The sequence below is a fragment of the Periophthalmus magnuspinnatus genome, chromosome 16, assembly GCF_009829125.3.
Source record: "Periophthalmus magnuspinnatus isolate fPerMag1 chromosome 16, fPerMag1.2.pri, whole genome shotgun sequence".
NCBI classification, from domain to species: domain Eukaryota; kingdom Metazoa; phylum Chordata; class Actinopteri; order Gobiiformes; family Gobiidae; genus Periophthalmus; species Periophthalmus magnuspinnatus.
The window spans coordinates 16,050,008-16,068,755 of NC_047141.1; the positions used below are offsets into that span (position 1 = coordinate 16,050,008).

At 37.2% G+C, this 18,748-nt stretch overlaps 1 protein-coding gene across 2 annotated transcripts in view; it reads left to right on the top strand.

The window, feature by feature from the left end:
* Window positions 1-18,748, top strand: part of cdk14 (cyclin-dependent kinase 14) — a 210,338-nt gene that overhangs the window by 71,596 nt on the left and 119,994 nt on the right. For both annotated transcript variants that reach the window (XM_033980456.2, XM_033980457.2), the window contains 4 exons: window positions 1,703-1,797; window positions 3,459-3,538; window positions 7,540-7,634; window positions 14,741-14,803. In XM_033980456.2, the coding sequence (XP_033836347.1) occupies window positions 1,703-1,797; window positions 3,459-3,538; window positions 7,540-7,634; window positions 14,741-14,803 (333 nt within the window). The remainder of the gene's footprint in view (window positions 1-1,702; window positions 1,798-3,458; window positions 3,539-7,539; window positions 7,635-14,740; window positions 14,804-18,748) is intronic.

An 18,748-nucleotide genomic window follows, 5' to 3' on the forward strand; every position in this document is an offset into this window, starting at 1 on the left:
TCAATCTGGCTTCTCTCTATTTAATAAGTCTAGTCTAATAAGTCTTAACTTCATGCGTACAAATAGTGGAAATGTTCTTTATTTTTGTATGTAAGTCACACAAATTGCACTAAATGCAAAAACAAAAAAACAATTATAAATAAACTGAATTTTTGCTGTAGATTTAATAAAATGAACTAGCTCTGTGGAAATATGTAGTATACCAAGATAATTTTAACATCAAGAAAACATGTATATATTTCTTTTAAACCTCACTTTTGGACATCTGGATCACGTACATATGCCATCGTCCTATGTCTCGGGCTTCAGACAGAGCTGTACTTCCTGTTTGATCCCAGGGGCAGGTCCGTTTGTTTAGAGAAGATCCCACTGTTCTACTCAGTTTGAGAAGTACAGGGAGGAGTCCAATAACAAGTATTACTGGAAACCCTCATGGTGCGTCTTGTGTGGAATTTTCACCTGATATTGTAAAAAATATTTATATTCTCATATTCATCATTAAGTTCTCAACCATATATTCAGACATGTTGTTCAGCAGTGGTCAGTCTTAGTCTATCTCAGTCTTTTTCTGTATTGTTGTGCTTTTGTCAAGGTTAAAGCTGAAGTACCCAACTTTTTTTTTTCTCATAATAAGCCGATTTCATTTTCCTGCCAGAAATAATATTGTACCAGACCTATCTGAAAAGATTAGACCACTACATAAATTATTAAACATGTTATCTCATTCAAACTTGTAAGAAAGAGCCATGTGAGTCACTATATGAAACTTTGTGATGAGCGCTGTTTGGCTGTACAAGAGTGGTTCACCCTGCTTCACTTTTGTTTCTGAAAAAGCTGTTCTGAATTTGTGCTGGTGGCCTAAAAATCCATGCCTGTGAGTGTTGGAGATGTGCCTAAGGGTTTGTGAGGGCTTGGAATAAGTTAGATACTTCCTCCTTTCATTGTTTGACAGTTAGGTACCTCAGCTCTAATGTAGACTTTATTTTATGTTTGTCCTTTGACCCATATGACCCATCCTTCCATGTCATTAAGATAACTTCACCATAGCACAGTCATGGAACCCTGAAGTGGGAGATAGTAGATTCAGCCAACTGTATTTGTGAGGTTGCTTGGGGGAACTGAAGCAAATCCCACACCAAAAGGCCAAGTTCTGGTGTTATACTTGTTGTGAGGTGGAACTGCTAACTACTCTACCTGATGCAAGTAGAAACGCCATCTTGGGTCAACATTATCCACGACATCATTCAAAATGCACCAGAAGTAAACTGCCACTCCTAATGCATCACTTTTAGCATTATTATAATAAATTTCCATATACTTTTTCCCAGACTGCTCGGGGAAAAGTTTTGAGTAAAGTTTTTCTTTTCATCGCGGTGGGTGATGGAGACGTGAAGCTGTGGTGTCGTCTCCTCAGAGCAGCAGTGATTACCTCCCCTCTGCAAAGCGCACAGACACGTTATGAGCCAGTGATTATAATGTAGAAGTACTTTTTGCACTTTCTGTCCTTCGAGAGTCTGTGAAATCCTGTGTCTGCTTTCCCGCTGCAGTTACACCTCCCTGATGATGCATTTGGGAACCTCGGGATTTTTTAATATCGCTTGTAGACTTTGTAATGCCTTCCTTGAAACCCCTCAGAGACATATTCTTTATTATCCACAAATCAGAATGCACCTTTGAATCTTGCCTTTTCTGTCTTTTTCAGCCGACAAGCCCAAAGTTTGGGAAGGCAGACTCCTATGAGAAGTTGGAGAAGCTCGGAGAAGGTTCATACGCCACAGTCTACAAAGGGAAAAGCAAGTAAGTTGTTGTCTTCTGTCAGCTCATTTACATGCTTTAAGGACTTTACTTGGTATGTTTACTAGGATTTGTGTGCTTTAGTATTAGGAAAAAAAATAAATAAAATGTAAAAACATTAATGTACTATTTGATTCACATTTTTAGACATTGAATCAACTTTTTTTGCACGTAAGTTCATATGTACCTCGAGTGACTGGAGGAGGGTGAAGTAGCGAAAAATGTTCTATAGTAAGAGTACTGTTACTAAAAAAGTCCAAAGTAGTGGTCCTAAAAATAACTAGGGTAAGGATAAAAATATATATATATATATATATATATATCTAAGCTATGTGGAGAATCTACAACTCAAGTAACAGTTACTATAGAAAAACTTGGACATTAATTTGGTCTTGAGATACAGTCATTTTTATATTTTGCTTTTCCACCTTCAAGGCACTCAAAGCGCTTTACATCAAGGAACCCTTCATCCATTCACCCATTCACATTCTGACCACTCTACCAGTGATGTTAATGTTGAGAGCGGGATTCAAACCGGCAAGATTTGGATCAGAGGACAAAAACTCTACCAACTGAGCCACTGTCGCCCTCTGATGAATTTTAAGTTAATGTAATAACCTCAAATTTGACTAAATGTGGTATTTTCAAAGAGCGGACCACTAAAATGACAAAAAAAAAAAAAAAAAAAAAATTATATATATATATAAAATTATATATATATATATATATATATATATATATATATATATATATATATATATATATATATATATATATATATATATATATATATATATATATATATATATATATATATATATATATATATATATATATATATATATATATATATATATATATATATAAAATAGGCTGACAAATGTAATTTTAAGTTAAACTGTTAACATAAAGATTTTGTTACTATAGACTCACAGTGGGAGTAAGCAACACTTTTTCTTGTGTAGGAGTCTTAAACTGTGTTTTATTCAAATAGATGTTCTGAAAACTGCTCAAAAAAAAGAAATCTTACTTTTGAGTACATGAATTAGAGTGTATTTAACTGAGTAACAACCTATAAAAATGACTAAAATAGAAGCTAGTATGATCCGTACAGCGCTCCAATAAAAACTTCACAATAATCCAATTTAGAGAAGTACATGTGTGATTGAGTGAGTGAAACACACTCAGTTAGAGATCTTAACTATCCATTACATTAACTTTCCTTTTGACAAAATAGCCTAATTCTGCCACCACTATAGCTCTAACCATATAACACATTTAGTAGTAATAACATTGAAATATTAAGCATAAAAGATACAATTTTCACCACACAATAGCGTTTCTGTTCAGTGGTCTCAGTTATTTTGTGAGTAGCTTACTTCTTGACTTTTATATGTTAATTATACTCAGACCAACGCATTTCACACATTATAAATATCTGACCGTGTAATGATGTTATTGCTATAGCAGTAGTGATTGGTGAGTCTCATTCTCTCTGTAATCCCACGGCCTTGTCCTCTAGTCTCACTCCACTGAAGTCCAATTACATTCCTACACTCTCTCGCAGCATCAATGGATTTAATAGGAACTTGTCTCTTATTGAGTCAGTTGTACTGTCTAAGATTAGCATGGATTGTTGATATGTTTTGCTTTGTGTGTCTCAGGGTGAATGGGAAGCTGGTCGCGCTCAAGGTGATTCGTCTACAAGAAGAGGAAGGGACACCTTTTACAGCCATAAGGGAAGGTAAGGAGTATTGTGTGTCTTTGTTATGAGAGATGAAATATCTTCAACTCAAGGCCACATGACTGCTTGTTGTAATATGTTGTTAGGAGCAGAGTGACACCTCTATGTCTCATTCATAGACATGATATTAGTGAATTATAATCAAAAACTATTCACTGAGATGGCCTGAAATTAAATGTAGTTTGTGCTTTAGTGTCTTAGCAACTAGCTGGCTATTGTCCTGGATGTGATCTGCAGTGAGGAACAAGATACTAGGTGGTAGAAATGAATTATCTTTAGCTATTTTCACTCAAAGATCAATGAATCAGGTGTGATATAAATTTATGGGACTTCTACGAATTAGAAACTAGCTATGGCATTTACAGAAATGTCTGGTAGCACTAAGATGGTAATAATATTTGTACTTTATGCTGCCACAGTAATACCTATGTAGTCTATGTGAGAGTAATTTTATATAAATTGCATAATAATTACACAGAAATAGTATTTTAACATCATCCTAGTAAGGGCCTAATGTTATTACTGGGCCATAATGTAAGTGCTACCAAACATTTATTACTGTGCGTTGTCCCCAAATAAACTACTAATAAATAATAATAACTTTTTAAAAAGAGCCCCCAGAACCATACATGTTTTTTTGTTTTTGTTTTTTTTAATCAAATATACAGGCTAGACTTTACACCCATTAAAAGTGAGTATGTAAACAACATCACAGCCCTATAGTGGCCAGATGGAGCCTTATTGTGTCTGTCCCGGGGCTGTTATCTCTTTAGTTAAATGAATGTGAATACGGAGGAGAAACAGTGTGCTCAAACAAGCCGGCGGCGTCTGAATGTAAATGAGAGAGTGACTTTGTGTTTGATCAGTGTATGATCCTGAGCCAGTGCAGAGAGGAGCAGCCCATGTCTCCTGCTGTACATGCATGCACCGGCCAAACCTAGCCTGTGAACATGTCAGAGAGACACTTTGAAATTGGACTAAATCAGCACTTGTACTGGAGTCCCCTAGTGCTGGAGTGAGTGTGAGCGGCATTCACCATTTTTTTCACTTTCACTGCAAAAAATTATAATAATCAGAAAAGTAGAATAGCTGAAATCATTTTGTAAAAGTCAAATAAACAGTAAATAAATCTTAAAAGTGTAAATTCTACAAACTTTAATTTCTCTAATGGAATAAGTACAATTGCATGGTGGAGAATTTGGCTTGAAATGGAAAAATAAATAAGTAAAACATATTTTTAAACATATCATGAAATAATAGCTCTCATTAGCGATTAACAATTCATATTTTAGAATGAGCAATAGTCCTTAAAAACAGGAAGAACATTGTGATCAAAACCTATGAATATATTCAAACAAAACTCAAATAGTTGGATTTATATAAACCAGTCAAAATGAGATCAAGATAAGATAAGATAAACAAGATAAGCACACTCATTCTGATGTCAGGTCATAGATAATATCATTAAATGTTCATATTTTTGCACTGCAGCATTACAAGAATAAACCAGGGAGGGGAGAGAAGGAGGGGCAGATTTTCAAAACTAGTCACAGCATCTTTGAGGTAACTCTAACCTCGAGTCCTTCTCTTTGATCTGCTCATCATGTTTTTTTAGGTGCTCAAACAAAATGAATGTATGCAGAAGACATCGGCTCTCCCAGGATCTGTCTGTCAAAGTTCCCCCTGTGCCCTTGGAAATAACTTTCTCAATCACAATACAAAGACATGAATATTACAGCATGCTCTTACTTAGGTCTAGTGAAAGCGTTGCCTCATAGAAGACACAGCAGCTTGTCTCTCACATATTTGTTTGTCTGCTCATTTGTCTGCGTAATGGATGTCTACAGCTTTGAAGCGGCTCCAGACAGAACATAATATTTGCCCAAATGGCAAGTTTACTTCACAGTCCCCAAAGAGCTAGGATGGCAGCTAGTGGAACAAAGCCCAAACTCAAATCTGTCTGAAATTAGCTTTGTCGTGATACTAAAATTTCAAATGTGATGTTGATACTATAGAAAGATTGTTGTTGTAGTTTTATATAATGGATTCTTCTCATCTGTTATAATCATAATTGTGTCAAATATAATGCCAGTTTCAACTAGGGCTGCGGAATTAATAGAGTTTTAATGAAGATCGAGATTCAGTCATCTTAAATTGCCCACAGCCAATCCTCTGTCAATAAAAGCATGTAGTTTGACGCAGAGTTCAAAAATGAAGGAGAAATGTGACTTTTTTGTTTTAAATGACAATTATTCAGTAAATTAATATTGAAAACAATTTTAATAATGTTTTAATTAGAAAAAAAAAAGATGGAACAGTCTGATCAATCAATATGAGGGAAAAATGGCAAAGTTTTGTCATATTACTCTGACCTAATTTCAATAGAATTATAGCCTCTTTAAATTCACCTCATGAAACAAAATCTTATAGAGTATTACTACTTGCACAACTTAATTTCTCGTACCATTTTAGACTCAATTAATTATAGTTTCGGTATTTTTTTCTAGACTTTTCTAGACGCTTTACAATAGCATTTCTTGTACCCACAGCCTCTTTAACAACTATTTTACGCACATTATCACAGGCAGGGCGGGTGAAGTCCAAAACATTAAAACAGAAGTCTGATTGAGAACTGCTTATACTCTTCTTATGACATAGCTCTGCGTTTAAGTCATCACACCCTTTATTAAACTAAAACCACACTCATTTACTTGTTTCACCAGCCAATAAAATACCACATATTTGCTCATATTTGGTTTTTGAGGTTGTTTTACTGAGTGCGTCATTAAGAAATACTTTGATTACTGCCCAATATTGACTCACCAGCCCAGAGCGTGACCGCATGCATGCTTCTGTCCAGCTGTAACCCCAGATAGTGGAGTTTGATACGTACCGCTGGAGGTTCACTTAGGGGAAAAGTGAGCAAGAGGATGACAGTCAAAGCGATTGGTTGCCCCAGAGCAATCAGCTGGCACACCTGGAAGTGATTAGCTGTTTCCCTGAAGTTTTAAAGCCGAACTGAAAGCCCTAAACAGGAAACGTGCCTCTTCGCCAACACATCTTCAACATTTAACAAACTCATACATCTTCCTTAGCTTTAATAAATCCTTTAAGAACAGATATTTACACAGCCGGAGCACAGAAAGAATACATTCTGCAAGTATATTTTAATTTCTAGTCTATGGGTAACATTTTTTGATGTCATGTTCTCACTTCAGCAGATTTCCAAACTAAACTAAACCAGACCAGGACTAGAACACAACCAAACCAAGTCTATATCAGGACTAAACTGGGTTCAAACCAGGACCAAACCAGGACAAATTCATAGCCAGAAAACCAGCGTAGCTTGAGAAATCATTGTATGTGACCAAGATATTGTGTTTGAACTCTACGAAAAGATACTAACACTGGCTGAAGAACAGATTTGCAACCTACTTTTTAGATATGAGGTGCATTTTTGACAATGTACAGAAACAAAAAATGAGTTTTTCCTTCAGTCAAATATGGAAAAAATACTTAGAGCACCTCACCTGACATATTCTTTGCTGGCAGGTAGTTTCACGCTAGAATCATTACTCCTAAAGGTCAGTTTTGTCGATAGCCAATCAAACTCCACAATGTCTCTTTCATTAGATGGGAAGCTGTTTTCCCTTTATAGCTGTTGTCATTTGAAAATCCACTCTGAACTGCAATCCGAATCAATTTGAAAGAAGGTTCTGACAGTCTCATCTTTACAGTATCTCAACTATTAAAAATACCCCATCTGCTTCACCGGAGTGTTGACAAATTAGCGTGGGAACTTGCCTCAGCAAATCCAGCTTGTGTTTGGCTTTTTGGTTTTAATCTGGTCTAAATCCTCAATTCTAAGAGTAGCTGGAGGAGAGTCTTTGGCGCATTATAATGATGCAGCTAATGAGGCCAAAGATCTGTCTTTCAGTGCTATCTCTAAGACCTGACTGTATTGAATGTAATGTAACGTAATGGTATGGTTGTGTGTGCAGCCTCTCTGCTCAAAGGCCTGAAGCATGCCAACATCGTGCTGCTCCATGACATCATCCACACCAAGGAAACCCTCACACTGGTCTTTGAGTATGTGGTAAGTACATACAATGATCTATACCCTTTTTAAAAACTAAAAATGTATGCAGTGTTTGCTTGGTATGAAAAACATCAGTCAGTTTTGCTCATAAAATCTAAGTTGATTCTGTATATAGATAAAAGGTTCAATTACTAAACTAACCATCAAACAAATGAATACAAATAAAATGATAAATGATAACAATAAAAGCTTGTCAAGAAATACTTTATTGACCCTGTAGGAAATCTGACCAATTTGACCCATTTTTGTTCCTTCTCCAGATCTTGACCTAGGCTTTGTCACGACTATATTAGCAGAAGAAATTGCGTTTTACGTTTGCATTATAGCGTTTTATGGGGAAACTGGCTATAATAAGGTTGAATTTCGCAGTATTTTTTGGAACTATTTGGTCTGGCCTTACAGTTTGGAAGTTTATAGCCACAACTGAGCTGAAAAAATTTTGATTGGCATTCTCCTGTTTATTGGGCATTTTAGGCTCACTCTCCGGTCCGTTGTAAAGTGGAATTAGTTTCTTTCCATTGTAGAGCAGTCATTTCCAGCACTGGAGGGGACTGAGCTGGAGGCAGACGGGACACTTTATTGGAAGGACACACTTTTAGTACCTTTCCACAACTGTCGCCTTGGCAGATGCAGCTGACTGGAAATGACAGGCTCAACTGTCACCTGTCACTATGATAGAAGGCAGCTTCTCAATGGTTAAAATGTAATAAATAATAATCATACAGTATAAAAGGTTAAAAATTAATATGTTCATCCTGTTCTCAATACACAGCATAGGCCTACATATTCTCCACAACTCAATTTATTGACACGTTACAATAAACACCACTTCCTAGGTAAATTTTCCTGTACGTTTAGGTTTTTATTTACTTATTTATTAATTTGTTTATTTTTTTTTAATTTTGTATTCCACAAATTACATTCCAAAAACTTTTCTGTAAGTGTGGACGAGGAGGAGATTTCGATCATTCAATATCCAAAGCTCTAGTGGACATTCACAGACCAAGAAGGAGAAATCTCAACACTTTTTGGTTGAACACAACAGAAATGTGTTATTGTCAAGTACACTGACAATAAGACAACAACAGTATGGCAAAAGGAAGAAAAAAAAAAACACGAAAACATCCAACTTTCTGCTAAGGTGGACGTACCACTGGACGTACCACTCAACCTGACAGCATTTTGAGGATTCTTGAGTGGTTTCTCAAACTGAAATGGCCACATGTCCGAGAAGAGTTGAAGAAACAAGGCAGGAGCCCACTCTAGGAGACATGGACCTAGACACATGTCCAACAACCATGTGCAGTGCCAGGAAAAGTCTGGAGGTAGATGTTATTCACAGCAAAATTGGCGAAACAAGACTGGTGCCAAAAACTCCAATGCCAACAGAGTGTACCAAGCCCCCGCAACGGGGTCTCCAAGAATAACAGGTGAGGGATGTGCCAACCAACCTGTGTTTGTGCATCTCCAGCTCCTCAGGCACAAATACCAAAGCCTGAACCAGTGAAACCAAGGCATAACCTGACAAGAGCAAGTGATCGCTTTTGGTTTAAAATGCCAAATTACGAACCAGAGGAGGAATTCCTCTGCAGACTATTGAACTATTCCTCACTGGACCAGACCTCAACAGGAAAAGTTTGTGTTCAGGCACCTCCAGCATCTACCACTAATCCTGAACCAGATGAGGTGAGTGGGCCTTTAGTGCAACAAGGAAAGCAAACAGTAAATCTATAATCAGGTGTTAATTTTTGCTTTGCGATGCCAGAGGAACCAGAAGTTGAAATCCTCTTTAGAGATGTCAAATTGTCACTTCAAGGCTTTAAACAACTCTCCTAAAGGCAACACAAACAGTGGCACGATCCCAGCTGCAGAAAAAGGAGAGGAGGTGGTTTCTGAAGTTCAGTTGCCCCTAGTAACTCAGCAAACTACCAACTCCATCCCAAAGGAGGTGAATGGACCTACCTTAAAACCAAAATGGAGACCAAGGCATAACTCCAAAAAGACAGGCGTTCACTTTTGGTTCAAAATGTCAGAGAAACCAAAACTATTTTTTGGAGAGTCTTCAAACCTCTTCTACAGTTTGTACAAATACAAGCAAGACCCAAGTGGTTGACAAGCCAGAGGGTGCAGTTTCTGAAAATCCTCAAATTTGTGCTGAGGTGCCCCCAGAAACAAATAAGAGAGCCTGAGCCAGAGGAGGAACCCTAAACTCCTAAGAAGAAAAGACACAACAAGAGAAAAAAGCAAAGTTTAAGACTGCAAGCTCCAGCTACCGTCACAGAGCACAAAACCAGAGGAGGCCAAAGATGAGGAACCTTCAAAAACAGAGTCAACTCCTGAACTGGGGGACCCCAAACCACGTGTCCAATTTTGGTTTGAAATGCCGATGATGAGTCTGATAAGGAAATCTACTTTGGACAACTAATGTAAACTGCAGGACTCATGTCAACGAGAAGGAGCCTCAAACCCTACAACCATATTTAAAAAAAAAAAGTAAAATAAATGGCATAGAACAAAAGAGAAAGTTGAGTGATTTTATTTCCAGAAAGACGTATTTTAAACTATGATTGCATGTTTATAGTTTTTTTGTTTGTTTTTTTAACTAAGAGTACAAGCCACCTCAGAGAAAAAAGCAATGGTAAAGAATATTGAACACTTTTACCATCAATATTTACTATTCAATACACATATTATACTAAATATTTGTTACAGTTTATGGTTAAAAGTTATTAACCTGTATTTTAATTTGTACAAATATGTATTTTAATTGCTATAATTCAGTCCAATCTCTGCTCTCTCCTCTAAGTTTGGAAAGCTAACCCACTAATATTTTATGATGATCTCCTGTAACACGTCTGTGCCAGGGTTTTAATGAGCAAAAAGCAAAAGCTAAAAGTCCCATTTATGAGCTGCTGCTGAGATCTCACTCCTCACATCAATGATTTACTCATTCTGGAGAAACTAGTCCACTCTGTCCAGGCCCTATCATCCTGGAAATGTTAAATTTATTTAAGAGGTTATTTTACCTTACACTTTCACTTAACTGCTGTTAAAATAGTGGCCACCCAAAAGCCTGTTAGAAATCTTTAGCGGTAGAGGAAGATGCCAGTAAACGTACTGCAGCATTCTGATGAAGGAAATACAGCAAGGTTCTTCTGGTTGCTTATTTTCTGAACACAAGGACTACTGTCGGCCATAACCCATAAGAGCAAAACAACAGCAGTCTTAACTCACTAGAGCCAGTCTCCAAAACAGACCAGTAACTTATAAATAAAACCTTTACATCAACTTGTCAGCATAGCAACCGAGTGTCAAATACAAAAGCAGTTACATTAAAAACACATAAACAGTTACAAGAACAACTGAAGGTGTCAGCTCAGAATTAAACACAAAATATCAGATCATTACAGTATCTAACTCAATGGAAACAAGCAGGCGACACCACCAGGCAAAGTTACTGTAGAGAGATATTTCCTTAATAGAATAAATGCGAGAAAGATAGAGTATAGCAATGTATCTCCATAAAGATAAGACCTCCCAACAGAAAAGTTACACTGTGGATCTTTGCAATGTTGGAGATTTCAGGGAAAATACTTAACCCCCAAACAACATGTCTTTGCAATAATCAAAACGAAAAAGCCAAAACAAATTCTGATGCTTCTAAACAAGACTTTTCTATGTCAGTTACGAAAACCACAGTTCTAAGTTTGTGCACGTTTCTTCTAGCCGGTGTGCCCTGAAACTTTATGTAAACATATCTTAACTCATAAAGCCGTGTCTCCCCTCCTGCTGTGAGCAATGCACTTTCTCATCTCAGTCTTCATGTGAGCTCGCTTTGATGGTCACTTTATATTCAGGTCAAGTGTGGATCTCAAAACGCTGATCGAGGCCAAATCCTGATCTGAAAAGTCTGACTCAGCTCCGCATCAGTAATGAAGCTGCTCTCAGTCTGGTACATGCAGTCTGCACATATGAAGAGGAGGGGCAGTGAAGATGTGGTAAAAACAGGTGGAGATGAGACATGAGCAGCTGGAGTGAAATGGACTGGTGCTTGAAAGATGCTACAACTGACGCACTTTCATTTACTCATTACCAACTCTCCCCAGTGAGATCATTTAAGTTCTATATTAATATCATTTATATTACACCATAAGCTCATCTGCTACCCAGTTTCCTCACTCAAGATCTGAAGAAGAGTCCGTGATGCCGTCGTTTATCGCGGGGGTTATGTTCTAAAAATAACCTGCAATAGGCAAAATCCGCAAAGTATTATATATGTTTTAAGGCTGTAAAACCCCTCACCACACACGTTATACACTTTTCTCAGACAGGCATTAACATTTTCTCACATTTCTCTCTTGTTTAATTAATTAATAGTGACTCACGTGTAATTCACAGTTCTTCTGATCGTGCCTCTTCGTCCTGGCGCCGCTCCTCTGCAGTGTCGATCGAACATTTATGTAAATTTGGCAGGTTGAATGCATTCTGTGCTGTGAGGGAGACATGGCACGGAGGAGATTGATTGACTGATTGACGGTGGTCTGCAGTCCCTTGGCCGGTCGGGACACAGAGCATGATGCACGTTCATACACTGTGAAAAAGTGTGTAGAATTGTACTGGAAAAATCCACGAAGCAGTGAGAGGGTGGACCGCGATATAGCGAGGGACCACTGTAGATTCCCTTATGCAACTCGTACAGCAATTACTCAAATGTCCTTTTTTCAATAAACAAGAAAACATCACCTCCGTCGGTAGAGCGTTCTGAAGGTTGGGCCGTTCGAATCCCACTCTCGACATAAACATCATTGTTTATGTGGCGAGCCCCTCACCCTCAGTGTTTGTGTACGTCGGTGTACCATTTAAATCTATTGTTGCTATAAAACAAATATGTGTTTCATCTTATTGGCTTCTGAAAGTTGTGGTGTTAAAATCTTTAAAATTCAGATATTGTTCACAAGAAGAACACAACTTAAACTCTTATTCATTACATTGTATAGTGCATATTTGTCCTTCATCTATCATTTTTTACTGTTTATTCATGAAACACTTGCCTTGTAAAATGTCCATAACATAAAGGACATATTTCATTTGTCAGGGAAGATAACAGGATGTTGCCAATTAGCGCACAACTCAACTGGCTTTTTCCCTTAACTGTCTTGTTTATGGTCATCTTAATGTCAACCTAGAAATCCCTTGAGTATAATAAATCCAGAAAGAACCTCAATGGGGACAATAAACCATCTTTGTAAAAAAACTCCCTCACATAGACTTTGACTGCCCTCTGCTGGTTGTTTTTCATTATTAGATTTCCCGATATGTAAATGTGTTTTCCATTTGTTGGTGCGTGGTGCCATCATCTTGTGTGAATCTCATTCAAAACGCTTGTCAACTGGAACAATCAGCCTTTTGTTTGCCTGTTCCCCTAATCATGAATGACAGCCAGTGGGTCTATGGGGAGACACACTAAAATGTATCACTATGGCTGCAACAGAGACAGTAAAACCAAGGGCATAGGGTTTAGATTAGGATGGACAGACACATCTATGCTGCCTCATGACTTTGAATTATTCAGCAGGTAGAAATCAGCAGAGGGACATTGTAAATATCATTGTATTTTCAGAATCATCTCCATCTCGAGTCCGCTCACAAACTGGAGGTGAAGGGCAGTGAAGGGAGAACTAAACTCGTGAGATTAGTCCAGACACGCAGCTTCAGGCCAAGAAAGGCTTCAATTTCATACAAATACGGACAGAAATAACTCACCTCACAACTCGCAACATTTACCAAAATACCCCCGAAGACTTCAGCGCAGATAGACTATGAATAGTAATGTAACTGGGATGTTTCAGGAAACACAGGGGTGTAGACGGTTGCCCTGGAGGTGCTGGAGAAGTATTCTGGAGATGTCTGGGAATCTGTATGAGTCATTTATTATTGCTTCATATTTTAATATTCTTAATAAGGCTGCACCACATTGTCCATATATCATAAAATGGTTTCATAATTTGGCCAGACTTGGAATGAAAGGATTCTAGGTCAGTGGTAAATTCACTATTAAATGCACTATTAGTTGCTGTTGCAAATAACAAAACTTAAATAAATGGTCAGGACACTCAAAGGCGCTTCACAGAACAAACATTAAAACAGTCAAAAGAGCAATAAACAAATGAGAAACTCATGCAATCAAAACATCAAAGAACTTCTTATTCACACAGTCATACAGCAGCAGGCAGGTGGTGTCTTGCCCAAGGACACAATAACAGTTTGCACCCATAGGAGTTAGGATCAAACTGCATACCAGTGGTTAGTGGATCTAACCACCCACAACTAAGTAAAGACCAAAGAGCAAATATTTTCACATTCTCAGTGTAATACATTTTCTCCATAACAATAACAGCTAAGACAAATACAGTTTCGTCCAATCACAATTTGGATACTGAAAGAAAAACACAGGCTAACTTCAAATCAAGACATGTGCTGCTGAAAACAGGACTTAAACAAATAAACAAAGGCCTTATGTAATCTCCTCACTCTAACATAGCTCTTGTAATATTTTCATTTTGAGTAATCCAGTGAACAATAGACTGCTTATGAGATCATACTGGTATAAACACACATTACAACCCACATTATAATATTTTACTCACACTGCAGAATAAGTTGTGTCCACTACCATTCTTTCTTTACCTTCTACCTACAGTCAGCCTAAAACTCTTGTAAAACCTGGTCCATCATGGTCCAAAGCCTCTGTGATGGAGCTTAATGCCCACACACTGAGTAAAGACACGCTCTGTTATAGCACAGCTCACACAGACAGACATCAAACATTTGTCTTCACTTTCTTTAAACCTCGACAAATCCTGGCATTTTCCATAGAACTGGGCTTTTGTTTTATCTTAAAAATGCCCTCCATCTTTTTTGTAGTATTCGTTATTATTCTTTATGCTTCCTTTATTCTTCAGTTTAGATCTAGCCATATGTCCTGTCTTAGAACTTAAATAAAATGTAGTAATCTCACCAACTGATTATTCACCAAGCAAACATTTCAGTATTTTTGAATCGTTCCTGCATTATAATCAAGGATGTGTTTGTGTTTCCTACAGCACACAGACCTGTGTCAGTACATGGATAAGCACCCTGGAGGGCTGCACCCAGACAATGTCAAGGTAAGAACACTACAGCACTGGTCTAGTGTTTGGGTTATAGGGCTCTCACCTTTTACTCATGTCTTGTAAGTGTTGATTTGCACAAACAGATAGCTTCATTTTGAAAAGGTGTCAAAAAGTGTCAAGGATTTCATCAAGAAGAAGTGGAACAATGGTTATATTTTACCTAAACTGATTTGGCAGTTGAAAATACAGCTACAAAGAATTAGATTTTTAAACATGGTAATTATCTGTTTCGGCAAAGGAATTATTTTTATGTTGTTCGCATAAACTGTATATATAAATTCAGCAGCCTCACTCCTGATTTGCTCTTTGGTTGCTATGATACTCATGGTCAGAATTCCAACTTGACCTGGTTTATGAACTCACACTTTCTAAAGGATAAAGTCAATTTGAGGTGATATAAACAGTCAGACACATCAGGTATTGTACCTATTTGGAGGACAGATTGAATAGAAATGACTGGATTTTGCAAAAAATTGATCATGATTATTATTTTTTTAGTTCTTATGATTGCATTGTGACCTGAATTAATCTTCACTAGCAGCAAGAATGTGATAGATTTGAGGATGTGGAATGATATCCTATAAAGGAATCATTGAAATTGTCCACTGCAGGCTACTTTCAATTTAGCTTAACTTAGCAAATATGTATTTACTGTATATCCCCAAATGACGAGAATCAGGAGTAAAACATGATTTCAAATGTGTTTATTGATACAACAGTGACGGGTTGTGAATAATAACAACACAAAAAACAACAACGACGACGACGATGATAATGATAATAATAATAATAATAACAATAAAGTTAATTTAAATGAATAGGCTAGGAATTCTGCTGAATAGGCTAACTGACATATATTATAAACCATATAACCATTTATTATATATGTCTATATATGCTGTATTGCTGCACCTGCACCTTTGCTTATGCTCACCATGTGTGTCTTATTACCATAGGCAGCTCCATCAGCTGTCAATGAACACAATCCATGCCATTCTTCTATTAAACACCTTAATTATGTTGGTCTTTTAAACATTTCACAGCCAACAAGTCTGCTTTGTAACCTAATAAAGAAGGCAAGCATATCGCTGAGTTTCGGGTCAAAATATTATATTGGCCAATCATTGGGAGGCAGCCTAATGAATATTGTTAAAATGCTATTTTTTGTTGTAATATACTGAGCCAGAGGGTGTCATCACAAATATAAATGAGGTCAAATCAGATTCAACATTTGTGAATTTATCTTTTGCATATTTCATGGTAAAGTACAATGTAACTAAAAACTGTCTCTTGCCCCCATTTGGGAGTATAACATCATGTTTTAGATCGAATCTAAAGCAAGAAAACCAGTATGATGTGTAGATAACAGAGACTTTTGGAGAACAGAACAAGCTGATACCAAAACAATGACTCAGGCATCAAAATATAATAAAGCAAGGCAGAGCATTAAATTCAGCTTTTGACAAGTTTATTTGCATCTCATTTGTATTCCATAAAATGGTGGGCTGGCAAAGTATATGCCAGTGATTATATATTTTGCCTAAATCCTAAACATTCTTTAGAATGTCAAAAATGACAAGGCAAAGTTGGCAAGGCGAGTTTATTTGTATAGCACGATTCATACACAAAGTGCTTTACAGAATAAGAAGGACATTAAAATCACACATATCAAAACATAAATAATCACAAATAATCATCATAAAATTAACATTAATAGAGAAGAGTGCATAAAAGTGAATGAAAAGAGTGAATAAAAACCTTTCAGTCAGCCTTTCAGAGGCCTGTCTCACATTTCCAGGTTTTAGCTGCATAAAACTGAAACGCTGATTCCCCATGTTTAGTCCTGACTCTGGTCACCAGCAGGAGGCCGGTCCCTGAAGTCCTCAGAGTGTGAGATGGTTCATATGGCACTAACATGTCAGAGATGTACTATGGTGCTAGGCCATAGAGAGACTTGTACACAAGCAGAGCTTCTTTAAAGTCTATTATTTGAGCTACAGGAAGCCAGTGCAGAGACCTGAGCACAGGACTTATGTGCTCGTACTTCCTGGTTCTAGTTAGGACCCACAGCGTTTTGGATGTACTGCAGCTGTCTTAACGCTATTTTGGAGAGGCCAGTGAGCAGACAAAACCAGGACAAGTGAACGTACCTTTTGTGTACTTGTAAGATGCACTTGTACTACCTGTTGGAGACTGACATTAACTGAACTAACAAATGTCTGTCCTTTCACCAAAAAAATCAATCCTTCATTAGCAGGTGTGATATAGCTCCGTAGAATTCTTACCCAAACCTCGTATATAGATTTTAATCCAGCAGAGGTGCACTAATGTTCAGTAAACATGACATTACTATGCATGTGCAGCGGAGCAATTTATGAAGCAGCTTTGTTTCAGGGAGTTATTTTATGAAATTTGACTTGGATGCCTAAGTATAAATAGCAATTATGTTTTTCTTTTATTTTTCTACGAGGTATTCCACCCTAGTGCATTGTAATGAGAAAATCTGGCATTGGATTGCAATAAAAAATATGCTAAAGATTGTGTTCATTCAGTCATTCAATTGGATATATCCAACTATTTCTAATACCACGATCTGCTTTTCATGCACAGTTAGTTCCACATGTTTGCTTCTTGTTTATGGTACCGAGCCTTGAGTTAGTGAACAGGTAGCGGTGATGGAGTGAATGAGGCCACAAAGCCGATGGTTGGGGAGGAAGGGGGCTTTGGAAGGGGGGTCTGTGAGGGGGTGGACGTTGCACCGGGAGCAGAGGCGACAGCTCAGGATGCATCTCTTATATAACAGCCTCGTACCTTTTTGGTGCGTAGGATTTACATAAGTAACACATCTTTTTCCCGCTGTACTGAGCCTGATGTGAATAATTCGGGATTAATGTTGGGTTTGTGGAGAGGTGTTGCACAAATCCTGCTGACTTTGTGCCCTCGAGCTAAGATGCTGGGGTTGGGAAGTCTGTGGAGCTACACTAAGATGTGCATTAACTAAATAACTATATGTTTTCAATAGAATTTAATTTATTGTGTGAAATTTTCCTGTCTGTATCTCTTTAGACAAAATTAGATAACGCAATGTACTTAACATGTTTGCAAATCCCTTTTATATTGCATTAGTTTCCAGAAAGAAAAAAAAAACAAAAAAACTGGTGAAATGATATTCACTTATTTACTATATATTGTAGTAATGTACGGTATGGTGTGCTTTGTTTGAGTCTGATACTGTCAGGTAAGACACAATTACAAATTTTCAAGTGCGATATACTATTCTAACTATTCTAAATCTACAATATTGTTACAAAATTAGGAGCTGCAACAAGTAAATAGTAGAATTAAACACCTTTCTCTGTTATTAATTCAGCCTTTTAGAGCTTAAATCTTATCATATAGCCAAAAAATTATCAAAAATGTCCCAGTAGTGCAAAATAAAGTAGACACGATAAATATTGACCCCAAAAATATATTGTTCCGGCTTTCAAATATTGAACGATAAGTCGATATAGTAATGAACTTGACAAGCCTGTGGATCGGTACAGTGTTGACTTGTTGATGCACATGGACATAGAACGTTTTCCACAAATCAATCTATTGTATATCATATTTTAACATTTTTCCCAAATTCTCCATTGAAATGAATGGGATTCCCGCTTAACCGAAGAACCACCACAAAGAAAGTGGGGTTTTGTAGCATTAAGAAGCAAAAGTGGGCAGGGCAGGCTAACGTTAGTAAAGCCTATATGTTGTTAGAGTCTGTATTGAATCCTAAGTTTACTTGTTTGACCCATTACATGTCAAATCTTTCTGTACTACAAAGAAAAGGCCATTTTCCCACTAGTGCAAAGAAGCTGTACACACAATAAATCTTTCCAGCTTTTATATATTGAACAAAGTCGATATTGTCAATATTGTCTTTACTGTCTCCCATAAACC